The 13711-nt window shown below is 34.0% G+C and overlaps 1 protein-coding gene and 1 long non-coding RNA gene across 3 annotated transcripts; both read left to right on the top strand.

The window, feature by feature from the left end:
- Window positions 1-205: 205 nt before the first annotated feature.
- On the top strand, window positions 206-2420 carry LOC107892235 (uncharacterized). 2 transcript variants are annotated; one of them, XR_001682539.2, is made up of 2 exons: window positions 206-508; window positions 1238-2420. It is a non-coding gene; the product is annotated as an uncharacterized lncRNA (long non-coding RNA). The 2 variants fall into 2 exon arrangements; XR_001682540.2 differs by having other exon boundaries at window positions 212-508; window positions 1222-2420.
- An 8722-nt stretch (window positions 2421-11142) lies between these two features.
- Window positions 11143-12852, top strand: LOC121217169 (uncharacterized). Its single transcript, XM_041092710.1, has one exon. The coding sequence runs from the start codon at window positions 11143-11145 to the stop codon at window positions 12850-12852; it is 1710 nt and encodes a 569-aa protein (XP_040948644.1).
- The last annotated feature ends 859 nt before the right edge of the window (window positions 12853-13711 follow it).

Genomic DNA, 13711 nt, shown 5'->3' with positions numbered 1-13711 from the left:
CCGCAAAAGGTAAGCAATACAAAAAATAATTTTACTTTTAAAAAATAGCGCCATTTTATATAGCAAAACAATATCGTTTTATTCCAAATGAAATAATTTTTTGTCACATTTTTATGAAAAATGCCGCAAAAAATAATTTTACTTTTAAAAAAATAACACCATTTTATAAAATCCCCTCCCCCCGAAATCCCCAACTTTCCCCCCTAAAATCTCTAATTTCCCCCTTGAAACCCCCAACTTTACAAACATACCGTCCTTTAAAACTTTTAACTCCATGCCCATTGCTCTCTTTTCTTCCTCAACCCCAATTCTTAAACGCCTAAATTTGGAAAGCTATTTTTTCTTTCTCTGCAAAACTTTAAAAAAAACCGATCGCTATTCATAAACATATAACAATCACAGTCCCGCTGGACTTTTAGCAAAATCCAAAAATCTCTCTTCCTCTATGGAAGCTGCTTCAAGGAATTTATTGAGCTTCATTTCCATGCTACCGACATGTTTCATACTCGTAAGCACTCTGATATCTCTCCTTTCTCGATTTATTTTTTAAAAAATCTGCTTAAATTAGCTTATTATTTGGTTTTTGTTCTCTCTAGGGTTTTAATGGATCGATTATCGATGTTTTGGATCTTTATGTACTGATTTGATTTAAGTTAATCAGAAATAACAGTAAGATATAAAATAAAAATGGTTGCATTTATTAGATAATTATTTGTTTAATCTGATCTTTTTCTGTGCTATTTATTAGTTAATGGTTATTATTTTTTATGTAAGTTGATTGTTCTTGAGCTTCATTTCCATGCTACTTACATGTTTCATGCTCGTTTGCACTCTGATATCTCTCCTTCTTTCTCAAATCTCCTTTTCCTTTTTGTTTTCTTTTGCAATCTGCTTATGTTCGGATTTGAATTAGCTTATTATTCTTTTTTTTTGTTCTCTCTAGGGTTTTAGTGGATCCATTATATATGTTTTAGGGATTTTTATGTAAGGTTTTGAGCTAACTTAAATGCGCATTTTTTTACTATGAATCTCCTCTAGTATTCTTCTTATCAGGGTATATATCATGGAGAGTAGAAGATGCTAAATAATACTTCTAAATTGTGGAAGTTCATGAAAAACAGTTCTGTTTTAGTTGTTCTAAAATATTCCTTGTTTTGTGCATAATCTGTTTTTTTTTTACACTTTTAGCTCAGCCGAAATGTTTCTAATTTGTGCTTGAAGTTGCTGAGTATTCCAGGGGCTTTGGGATGTAGAAAGCGACAATGATGGCCAACAAGAAGGCTGCGTTTTGCGGGTTTATGTTAATGTGGCTTTTAGCAAGAAAACTGTTTGGAAAAGTTTACCTTTGCTGAATGATGATGAATCTCTTGTTTATATAGTGTGCTCTTTTATCATTTATGTATTTCTTGTGTCGCATCTTTTTATATGACTCTGATCATTGTTTGAAAATGTTTATGTCATGTTTTATATGTACATAGATATTTTCTTTCATCTTTTGAAATTCATTATGGAAATGTTTAATGATACTGTTTAGTTAATCATTTTTTTTAATTTGAGGTTTTTATTGCATTTATGCCTATATACATGTAGCTTCTGTCCCAATTAAAACATTGTTTGGTTTTTAATTACAAGTTTTTCCATGCATTGATTTGTGTTGCTATTTGGATATATCATTTATTTAGCATGCAGCAAACTATAAAACGTTATAGGCGGCATACAAAGGATAATGAAACCAATAAGCCAATTGAACAAAACCTGCAGGTTAGCATGTCTTTTGTTTTTGATGTCTTAATGCAATTAATTATAAATTTATTTATGATTTTCATCTCTTTACTTTATATAGATTGTCCTCCATTTGTTAGTAAACACACGAATTTGAATCGCTAGTTTTTGTTAATTGTCATGTATAAATGGGTAAGGTTTAACATTATTGTCCTATTGGATTAATTTCATGTAAATATAAATTATATATATACCCAGGCTATTAATTTCATGTTTTTATGGTGCATATTGACTGAGAATGGCAGCATCTAAAGGCTGAATCAGCAAACATGTTGAAGATAGTAGAGGATCTTAAAGTTTCAAGAAGGTATTGGTCTTTTTATAAGATTCAACCCCCCACCAAAATATATGTTGGGGTTCAAATATAAGGTAAGTCCATGTACTCTTAAAAATTTTGATCCATCCTTGTCTCTCACTATGATGGATATTAAAGGCTTTCTGCTATGTAGCAATAAGCTCCAGTTGCAGGCTTTTTGGCATATGTAGAATTATCTCGGCACTCACAAATGCTTTTGCTTGCCAAGGATGTTTCTGGTCTACTTAGATGAGCAATGCTTATTTGTTTTTTTGTTTTCTTTTAACTATAAATGATAAGAATGGAGTCTTAATGACAATTATTATCAATGCTCTTTTACTCAGTTTCTAGTGCTGCAAGTGTGAGCTAAGAAGAAAAGCTATTTTTTTTCTTGTTTGTAAAATTGCTAAAACGTGTGTGCTTATGATAGAAACGTGTGTGCTAAAACTGACTACTGCAAATATGACAACTAGCTCCTCACACTTTTTAAGTCTTCGCTCTACTTCGCAAGCCTTGTTTCTACATTTAGAGCCTTCTATGTTACTAGAAACAAAGGACGTCGAGCTAGCATCCTTGTCGGTGCAGTCAGCTTCTTCCTAGGAGGAGATAGCAATGAAGGTGCGGTGAATATCACAATGTTGATCATAGGACGCATTCTTCTTGGTGCAGGAATCTAAATGTGTTTGGTATTTTAGGTATCCAATATTTATTGATGCACTTAGAGATTTGGATGATCCTCTTACAATGGTGCACCTGTTTGCAATGTTAACTTTGAATCTTTTGTAACACCCCTTACCCGTATTCCTTAACGGAACATAGTATGAGGTATTACTAATTTTTTTAAAAAAATTTCGACAGCATTTCTGTTTGTTTTTACATACAACCCCCTGTAAGTTTTCAATCACACTTTCAAACAGATCCAATAATCCAACCAAAAACAGTTGTATGACCAAACACAATTTATTTAATGATGAATACCAACATTTTAAACCGAAACATATATATATTAGTTTACGCCACGATACATAAAGTCGTCTATACATGCCATGTTTCCAAAATATGAGTTGCAAAATACCCAAGCGTTGATGATAGTGTGGGTGATTATCTGACTTCGTTCAAATTCCGAGCTGGCTGATGTCACTATAATCAAGGGAAAATAAAAACGAGTAAGCATATAGCTTAGTAAGTAAACATATGACAAATAAATAAATTTCCCACATGATTTCATAGCAACATAATTTTAGTCACACATAAATTTCAAGGTTCGTTTAATTTCCAGCAAACTGTCTTTCTGCGTCACTGATGCTAATTTATTTTTATCTGGAGCTACAGGACTCAAAATTAAGTTCCGTAAATTTTTCCTGAAACTAGACTCATATACCTTTCCACAATAAAATTTTACGAATTTTTTATTTAGCCAATTAGTACAGTTTATTCTTTAAAGATTCCCCTATTTCACTGCCTGACGGTTCTGACCTCTCTTTACTAAAATTTACTTAAATCTCTGTAAAAAATTCAAAAAATGGTCTCGTTTGTTTCTATTAAAAATAGGCTCAATAAGAAATCCAGGAATATAAATTCAGGCCATAATTATTTTTGTACAATATTTGGTGATTTTCCAAAGTTGGAACAGGGGATTTCGAATTCAATCCAGCCCTGTCTCAAATAAATTCAAATATCCCCAAATATACAACTCTTTTGCTTGCTCTGTTTCTTTAATATGAAAATAGACTCACTCGTATTTAATTTCATATATTATTCAACCTCCAATTCATTTTCCACCATTTATGGTGATTTTTCAAAGTTGCCCAACTGCTGTTGTTCAAAACAGTTTTATATTTAATTTGCTCTTTTGTAGTTTTTGATACTTCCTCTTACCTTATACATGAGTTGACTATGTATCAAACCCAACATTCCTCCCATAAATTTGTCCACTATACATAAATATTCACCTTCCCAATTTCCTCGTTGAACACTCGGAATGTTAACCGTTATCGGTGGATTCAGCACTTAGCAACCACCAGTGATTCGGGGAATCAGCACTTAGCAACCCCTTTCACATTCAAAGATATGGTGGAATCAGCACTTAGCAACCCCCTTCACATTTAAAGATACGGTGGAATCAGCACTTAGCAACCACCAATGAATCGGGGAATCAGCACTTAGCAACCCCTTGGGGGAATCAGCACTTAGCAACCCCCTTTATATTTAAAGATACAGTCGAATCAGCACTTAGCAACCACCAATGAGTCGGGGAATCAGCACTTAGCAACCCCTTCATATTCAATGTACTCCGACTTATTCCGAGTGTTCAACCGAAACCCATATTTTCAACACTTTACCACCTTTCTCAACTTAACCACATTTTTAGGATCTTGCCAAATATTTATTCTATGTTCTATTAAATACTAACATATATTGAATAATATCAAAATAATGTATTAAATCACATGTTTACTTACCTCGGTGCAAAATATCGAAATTTTGCAATTTACTCCACTGCCTTCTCTTTTCCCCGTTTGAGGTAGTCTTTTCGTCTTTCTTGATTATGAGCTTGAGAAAGCAAAGAAACCCTAGCTATGGTGTCTTCCAAATTTGGGCAGCAACTTAATGAAGATGGACACCATTTTTCCATCTTTTCCCATTTTAATTCTATATATTTACTAATGACCAAAATGCCCCCATTTAAAAAAAATCTATTTCACCCATTTTTTATGTCTATTTTTGTCTATCAATTAACTAATGGTCTAATTACCACATAAGGACCCCCAATTTATAATTTTATATCAATAGACACTTCTAACATATAGAACTCAACTTTTGCACTTTTTACAATTTAGTCATTTTGACTAAATTGAGTGCCCAAACGTCGAAATTTTTGAACGAAATTTTTATGAAATTTTTCCGTGAAATTGTAGACCATGAAAATATAATAATAACCATGTTTTTTCTCGTCGGATTTGTGGTCCCGAAACCACTGTTCCGACTAGGCCTAGAGTCGGGCTGTTACATCTTTGGATTTAGGATTTGTTTGAATTATCCTTCTAATTAGTTACTTTTCTCATTTCCTACTGAATAGAAATGTGTTTGACTCTGGATATTTTCATCATTTCAGGCAATAATGATTGATTTTTATTACAGTCTGATTATGGTTTTAGTCCTTCTGTTATCATTTGATTTTAATTTGGTATAATTTGGTTTCTTTAATTTTATAATATTGACTTGAATTTTAAAAAAATATGGTAGATATGTGAATTTATTATTCGTTAAGATTGATTGGAATTTTAGGTGCTCATTTATTTAAACATAATATTTTAATTCTAAATTTAAATTTATTAATTTTTATATTTAGCTTTAAAGTTAAAATTTTAATAGAAATTTTAATTTAATTAATATCTTTTATCCTTAAAAGTATATAATTTAAAGTTTAAATTTCAAAAACATAATACAATATTTATCATAGAAATAAATATTATTTAATTAAAATATTTTTTAAAAAGTCATGTTTTTAGCGGCGCTTGTCAAAAAGCGCCGCTAAAAGCCATCTTTATAGTGGCGTTTGTGGTATAAGCGTCGTTAAAGGTCATGTTCTTTAGCAGCGTTTGTGGTAGAAGCACCGCTAAAGGTCATGATCTTTAGCGGCATTTGTGAGAAAAGCGCCGTTAAAGATCATGACTTTTAGCAGCGTTTATTTTTAAAAATGCCGCAAACGTTAATGGTGTTGTCAACAGCGGCATTTTTTGCGGCGCTTCCAACAACGCCGCAAATACTTTTAGCGGCGTGAAAAAGCGATGCTAAAGGCCTAAAAAAAGCCGCTAAAAACCTGTTTTGGTGTAGTGTAAACATTAAATAAAAATACTAAAATATAATAATAATTAAAATTTATAAATTAATTAATTAACTTTTTGTTCAAAATACTTAAATTGCCCTTATTATGTTCTAATGCTTAAGTTATCCTTATTGATTATTGATACTACCTAAAATACCCTTATTATTTTTTTATACAATACCCCTAACAACTCCTAATGGCTTCATTAGGAGCTAGTTTTATATAATATATTAATAATTGGGGTGCTCTAATTACACTTAATTTAGTGGAACCTACCAAATACAATTGTTACTCAAACATGTGACCCATGTGTAGTTACAAACAATCATACTCAAATCCAATTACTAAGTGACTTTCCAAACACTATCTTAGAAAAATTCAAAAATATTCAAAAAATATTTTCTAATTAAAATTAAAATTAACAAAATATATTAAATGTTGATTGAGTGTTAACGATCAGTATGCATAGGAGATGCTACTACGCCAAAGGCACATCAAACACACTTACAAATCTCAAAATATTATTCTTTAAAATAATTAAAGAAATTCAATATAATTTAGAGGCTTTAGAAATGTTTTAATATAATTTAGAATTGATTTGTAGGTGATTTGGAGGTGCCTGAAACTAAATATCGGCTCTTAGGATTCAAAAAGAACAAAAAAAAATGTTATAGCCCCAGTCTAAAGTAAATGTATCAATGCCTTTGGGAGAAGTACTGATACCTCTCCCTGATATTATAGGTTTTGAGCTACTAACTTGGATGTATCGATACACCCAAGCCAGATATTGATATTTGGGACCTCTAAAGCAAAAATTTAACTATTGACTTCAATGCTTCGATACCAAACGGGGAGGTATCAAAACCTTAAAGCAAAGGATAAAAAAATTTCAAGTTTAAAACATTAGAAATCATCCCAAAACACCTCATAATCACATAACTACATAACACACTCAAAGGTCATTTGGGAATCATGCAAATTCTTTCTTAGACGTGTTCTAACTTAGGTTATGCTAATGTATCATCTCAATACTCTTAGAACCTTTTTAGAAATTAGTATACACATCTAAAACAAATAAAAACACCCATCCAAGCATGTCTAGATATCAAAGAAGAATAAAGCATGCATACCAAAATATCCATAAATCATCCATGACTCTAGCCAACTAGAATAATCCTTAAAACATACTCATTATTAACATCTAACACAAGAATCAAGGTAAGATGAAACTAATATGTATTACGTACAAGAATAACTCGTTAAGTACATGCCATTAGAAGCCACTATACAAATACGCTAATTTCATACTCTGATGTGTGCATGACTCATATATTTTGATGTATTGAAATCCTTAATTCAAATAACTAAAGTTGAAAGCTAGTATGTTTGGTATACGACTTCTACATAACATAACTTTATTTAAAATAGTGGAACTCATAGCCAAGAAAATGGTAAATGATAACATCTCATCGGAATTACATGATAGATGGAAAAGTAACATGACTACGAGTCATTTCTCTAGGAAAAATGATTTAATTACTATTTGCTAGTAATTGACTTTTCATGAAGAAAGATGTAATGGTTACTATAAGATAAAATATGATCATATTGGGTGAACAAATATAACCCAAAGAGATTAAGGATATCCTATAAGGGTAACACAGTAATGACAAGATCATTAGATGGAAAAGTAACATGACTACGGGTCATTTCTCTAGGAAAAATGATTTAATTACTATTTGCTAGTAATTGACTTTTCATGAAGAAAGATGTAATGGTTACTATAAGATAAAATATAATCATATTGGGTGAACAAATATAACCCAAAGAGATTGAGGATATCCTATAAGGGTAACACAGTAATGACAAGATCATTAGACAAGCCTTTATTATGTTGCTTTCGTAATGGTATATAATAAGGGAAAGTTCAATCATAGTACTTTAGTGGAATGGTGACCACACCATAGTGTACGAACATTTAGCAAAGAAATAAGTACAGAATATAGAGAACTTAGAAGTAACTTTTACTACTAATATTTATATTGTTACAATGGAATATGAAGTATTCCAAGGATTGAACCAAAAGAGATCAAGTGATGCGATGAAATAACAAAGATTAAGCATACAAGTAAGGAGTCTAGCTAGCTAAAGGCCAAGCAACATAGTACGCTAAATTATAGAAGAGATGGATTTGAACTAAACTATAACCTAAGGGACTAACATGCAATAAAACCAAATTCAAATATTCAATAATCAGGAAAAAAAAGTGGTTGATTAACATCCATGACAACCAATCAATTCTTGGAGTAGGATTTAAATTGTCTAAATTCCTAATTGGTCCATTTTTACCGCTCGGTCACCATTTTACCCAATTAAGCAATTTAGTCTAATTTATCTTTTGACCTCACTAAATTAAATCGGGATAAAAAATTTATGTTCGATAAGATCTCCTCTCGATCTCACTTATCTATTTGTTCCCCTAAAGTCGTCAATTCTAGGTTTCTAAGTCTATTAGATTTAATCTAATTTTTATGATCTAGTTCTTAAACCTCAAATCAATCAAATGTCACTTCAATTAACCAACCACAATTAAATTTAGTTCATAACCATCATAGATACACAAAACCTAATCGATTTCATGCTAAGTTGGGCTATCAAATAACATAAAAGAGATAAGAGTTGAGAATGCTTAGTAATTTTGGAGAAATCATTAAATTGATTGATGAAAAGTATGATAAACTTGAAATTCCACAGCCCAATCACCGAATTTGTATATTTGGATAATAAAAGTACTTAAAATCTATAGAAATTCTAAAGTAAATCCCAAAAGGTACAAGGATATCTCTTTACTTTTGGGCTAAAAGAAGTAAAGTGCAGATAAATGTAAGAGAATTCTAAAAATTTAACCTAGAAAGGAAAAGTACCAAAGAATTTAAAAATGATTGGGTGATCTCCTTTTTGTTATAAAGTTGCTTAAATATTTTGACAAATTAACCTAAGAGTGAAAAAAAATGTCCCTAAATGATAGATGACTTAAGCTTAGTTGTGATACGAACTCACCTCGGTGATGATTTGAGTCGTAGAAATTGCTCGATCGTCAAATTAAGTAGTTTTCGTTTTTGGTTTAACAAGAGGTTTATATTTTAAAGAAGATAGTTTAAACAACGAAAATTAAGTAAAATATAATTATAGAAAGATGGATATAAAGAACTTAAAACAAGAACGAACCCGTAACAGAAGTTAGGGCCCAAATTCTTTCTTAAGGTGGAGGCGGAATAGCTGGATAGAATCAAGACCCACTATCTAGGGAGATAAGAACCTACGATATGGATGAACGCCACATTCGAAAGTGATAAGTTCAAGAACGGAGATTGGATGATGCCGCTAGCAATGCTAGATAAGTGATGCAATCGAGCCCCATGAGTTATCTAGTGCGAACGATGTTTCCCTCGAGCTGCCTAAAGGACCTATTACCAGAGCTAGGGCTAAGAAGTTTAAAGACACAATTTCAGCTTTGGTTGATCGGGTTTGGGGTGAATCCGTGGCCAGTCTACTTGAAAACTCATGGACCAGCAAGATGAGCAAACCGTGCACTTTACTTCAAGCTCTTCCAGCTTAATTTTTAACAAGCTCGTTTGTAGCTTATTCATTTTTTTGAAATAATTAATTAAATTGTCTTAGTTGCTGTTGAGTTTAATTTGAGTCTTAGTTAAATATTTCTTGGTTCAGCCAAATTAATGTGTGAGATTTAAGCTAAGTAAATTTGTTGAATTTGCTAGGACAACGTACATGGACGGCAAAGAAGAGGTGGACTGCAACATGCATAAAAGCCGAATTAATGTGGAGGTGAACGACATGAAATTAAGGAAGCATTTGACCAACATCATGCATAATTCATGGGAGAATTTGAGGAAGCATTTGACCAACATCATGCATAATTCATGGGAGAATTTGAGGAAGCATTTGACCAACATCATGCATAATTCATGGAAGAATTTGAGGAAGCATTTGACCAACATCATGCATAATTCATGGAAGAATTTAAGGAAGCATTTGGCCAACATCATGCATAATTTATGGAACAAATTGAGGAAGCACCATGGTCGAATTTGGCTTCCAATTTTGCCCATTCGGCTACCCTTTTGTTTTGCCTATAAATATGTGTTAAATTTCATTGTAAAGCATCAAGAACCTTGAATTAATGTTTTTACATTTTGTGAGATTGTTTACAACTCTCATTGTTCTCCAAAAACTCGTTTGACTTATCAAGTAACCCTTGTGGCGTCAACCCATTCTTCTTATCCGAACTTATCAGTTTGCACCCAAAGTGTGGCGTTCAAGTTATACTGAGGTTCCTATCATACTTGATAGTGGGTCAAGGTTCCATTCTATACTTCCGCAAATCCACCTTAACCAAATAGAAATCGGGGTGATACTCTATAGTGTTGAATCATTTCTGGAGTTAAGTCCATTTTCTCCATTCCCACAAATTACCGCAAAATTAACTATCCATTTTATTCATTTTTCTTTATCCTTTACTCCCATTCACGATCGGGCAATACGTGCGGCTCGACACATCCGTAACCGGGTTCGTATCATTTGGTATCAGAGCTAGCCGAATCGGAGTAAGAATCATCATCTTTGATATTACGGTTTTGTAAAAAAAATCAAAAAAAAAAAAATTTGCCTACGGTCTAGGCGCGGATGAAAAGAACGTGAAAGATCCGCAAAAAAAAAAGAGTCTGGAAACCCTTCAACAAATTTTTTTTAGAATCATAATCTACACTCCTTTATACCCCTTTGAGTGAATTTTCACGCTTTCAAAAAAAAATTGTATCCAATTTATTTTTTTCTTTCTTTCTTCTTTTGTATTCGATATTAAAAAAAAAGAGAAATTCAAAAAAAAAAATCGGAATTCAAAAAAAAGTGATTGAAATTCATTTTAAGTTTTGTTTGATAGCCTACCATTTCCGACATCATTACCCACCAAGCTAACTCAATTTTGTAAGCCGACGCCAAACGGTATTGATTCGTCTATCTAGTTTGCGAAGAACTTTGAGAGGCAAAAATCGAGTGGTAAAAGGCAAGAGCGATTGGTGAGACCATTAGAGAGGAGTAAAAGCCAAATTGTGTGAAATTTTCTTTGTAAGGAATTGGTGAGAATTTTGTGGTGAGGTATTTAATTTTCTGTTATTATTATTATTATTTTTAACATTTCTTCTTTTAGTATATAATCATGTCTCAAGATACCGAGCAAAACGTGGTGGGAAGACCTGAAAGGCAACCGGTAAGAAATGTCGCACCGGGAGGAGGAGTTCCCGATTTAGGCCAACAAGCCCTCTTAAGAGAATTTCAACGAATGCTCCGTAACGAGCTTGAATCCATCAATGAGAGGCTAGATCGAGTGGAAGGAGGGCCAACACGAGAAGGAACCCCTCAAGGACTGAGAAGGGAGCGGGGGCGAGCAAGACCTTTTGTGGATGATTCCTTCGAGCCAAGCGAGGAGGAAAGTGACCAAGCATTGGATCAAAACGAAAGACGACGAGGTCAAAGGAATAGGGGTCCTAGAGATCGAGGCCAAGTTGATGATGATTTAAAAGGTATTAAACTATCCATTCCTCCCTTTCATGGGAAATCTGATCCGGAAGCCTATCTAGAATGGGAGAGAAAAATAGAGGTGATCTTCGAGTGTCACAACTACTCGGAGAGCAAAAAGGTGAAATTGGCGGCAATCGAGTTCTCCGATTACGCAATGGTATGGTGGGATCAACTCACAACGAGTCGAAGAAGGAATGGGGAGCGGCCAATCTCATCTTGGACCGAAATGAAAGCCGTAATGCGTAAGCGATTTATACCCTCTTACTATTATCGTGAACTTTATCAAAAATTGCAGAATCTTACGCAAGGAAATCGAAGTGTGGAGGAATACTTCAAAGAAATGGAAATTGCCATGATTCGAGCAAACGTGGATGAAGATCGTGAAGCAACCATGGCTCGATTCTTAGCCGGCCTTAATCGTGACATAGCTAACGTGGTGGAACTTCAACACTATGTCGAAGTTGTTGATATGGTACATGTTGCCATCAAAGTCGAAAAACAATTGAAGAGAAAAGGAACTAGCCGAACCTTTCCTAGCACTAACAATTTTCAAAGGTGGAACCAAGGCACGGGTAAGAAAGACTTCTCTAATCGCACTAAAGATCACCCTTTGTCTTCTAAGGTGAGTAAACCCGTTGGTGAAACAAGCAAAGGTAAAAAAGTTGTCATGCCGAATCAATCACGAGAAATAAAGTGTTTCAAGTGTTTAGGGAGGGGCCATATTGCAAGTCGATGCCCTAACCGAACTAACATGATATTACGGGCTAATGGAGAGATTGAATTGGAGGAAGACGATGATGAAGAACCCGATGAAATCGCCGAAGAAGAAGACGGACTTGAATATGCTGTTGATGGCGAAATCCTCGTCATTAAACGAAGTCTTAGTCTTCAAAGCGTTGAAAACGAACAGCAAAGGGAGAACATTTTCCATACACGTTGCCATGTCCAAGGCAAGGTGTGCAGCTTGATCGTTGATGGCGGGAGTTGTACAAATGTGGCCAGCACCTTAATGGTTGAAAAACTCGGCTTGCCAACAACTAAGCACCCTCAACCTTACAAACTTCAATGGCTTAATGATGGAGGGGAGTTGAAGGTAACTAAGCAAGTTTTGGTGCCGTTCACTATCGGAAAATATTTCGACAAAGTTTTATGCGACGTAGTACCTATGCATGCTGGTCATATGTTATTGGGTCGTCCATGGCAATTCGACCGTAAAGCTATTCATGATGGTTTTACAAACCGCTACACTTTCAAGTTTGAAGGCAAGAATGTCACCTTAGTCCCGATGACACCGAGGCAGGTTTATGAAGACCAATTGAAGTTAAGAGAGTCTTTTGAAAAATTTTGAGAGAATGAAAAAGAAAGCGAAAAACACACTGAGAAAAAAAAAGAAAAACTTTTGAAAAGTGAGAGAAAATAATAAATCGATTGAACAAAAAATAGAGAAGAAAAAGAGCCAAAGAAAATGAGTGTTTATGCGAAAGAGAGTGATTTTAGAAAGTCTTATTTGATGCAACAATCGGTTCTTGTACTTATGTACAAGGAAACTCTTTTGAATACTAACGAGTTGGATCCAAATCTGCCCTCTTCGATTGTTTCTCTTTTGCAGGAATTTGAGGACGTGTTTCCGGAAGACATTCTTAATGGGTTACCGCCCATTCGAGGAATAGAACATCAAATTGATTTCATTCCGGGAGCCTCCATTCCCAATCGACCAGCTTATCGTACAAATCCCGAAGAGACCAAAGAATTGCAAAAACAAGTCAACGAACTTATGGAGAAGGGATATATACGAGAAAGTCTTAGTCATTGCGCCGTACCGATTTTATTGGTGCCAAAAAAGGATGGAACATGGCGTATGTGCGTAGATTGTCGCGCGGTAAATAAGATCACTATTAAGTATCGACATCTGATACCGCGACTCGATGATATGTTGGATGAATTGAGTGGTGCTCGAATATTTTCTAAAATTGATCTAAAGAGCGGATACCACCAAATTCGGATGCGTGAGGGGGACGAGTGGAAAACCGCTTTTAAGACGAAGCATGGACTCTACGAGTGGTTGGTTATGCCATTCGGGCTTACCAATGCGCCTAGCACTTTCATGCGGTTGATGAACCATGTTCTTCGTTCTTTTATCGGAAAATTCTGCGTTGTCTATTTTGATGATATACTTATCTATAGCAATTCCTTAGAAGATCATTTGT

This window comes from Gossypium hirsutum, chromosome D05, assembly GCF_007990345.1.
Source record: "Gossypium hirsutum isolate 1008001.06 chromosome D05, Gossypium_hirsutum_v2.1, whole genome shotgun sequence".
NCBI lineage: Eukaryota > Viridiplantae > Streptophyta > Magnoliopsida > Malvales > Malvaceae > Gossypium > Gossypium hirsutum.
The sequence above is the reverse complement of the archived record's forward strand: the minus strand, read 5'-3'. Positions and strand labels throughout refer to the sequence as shown.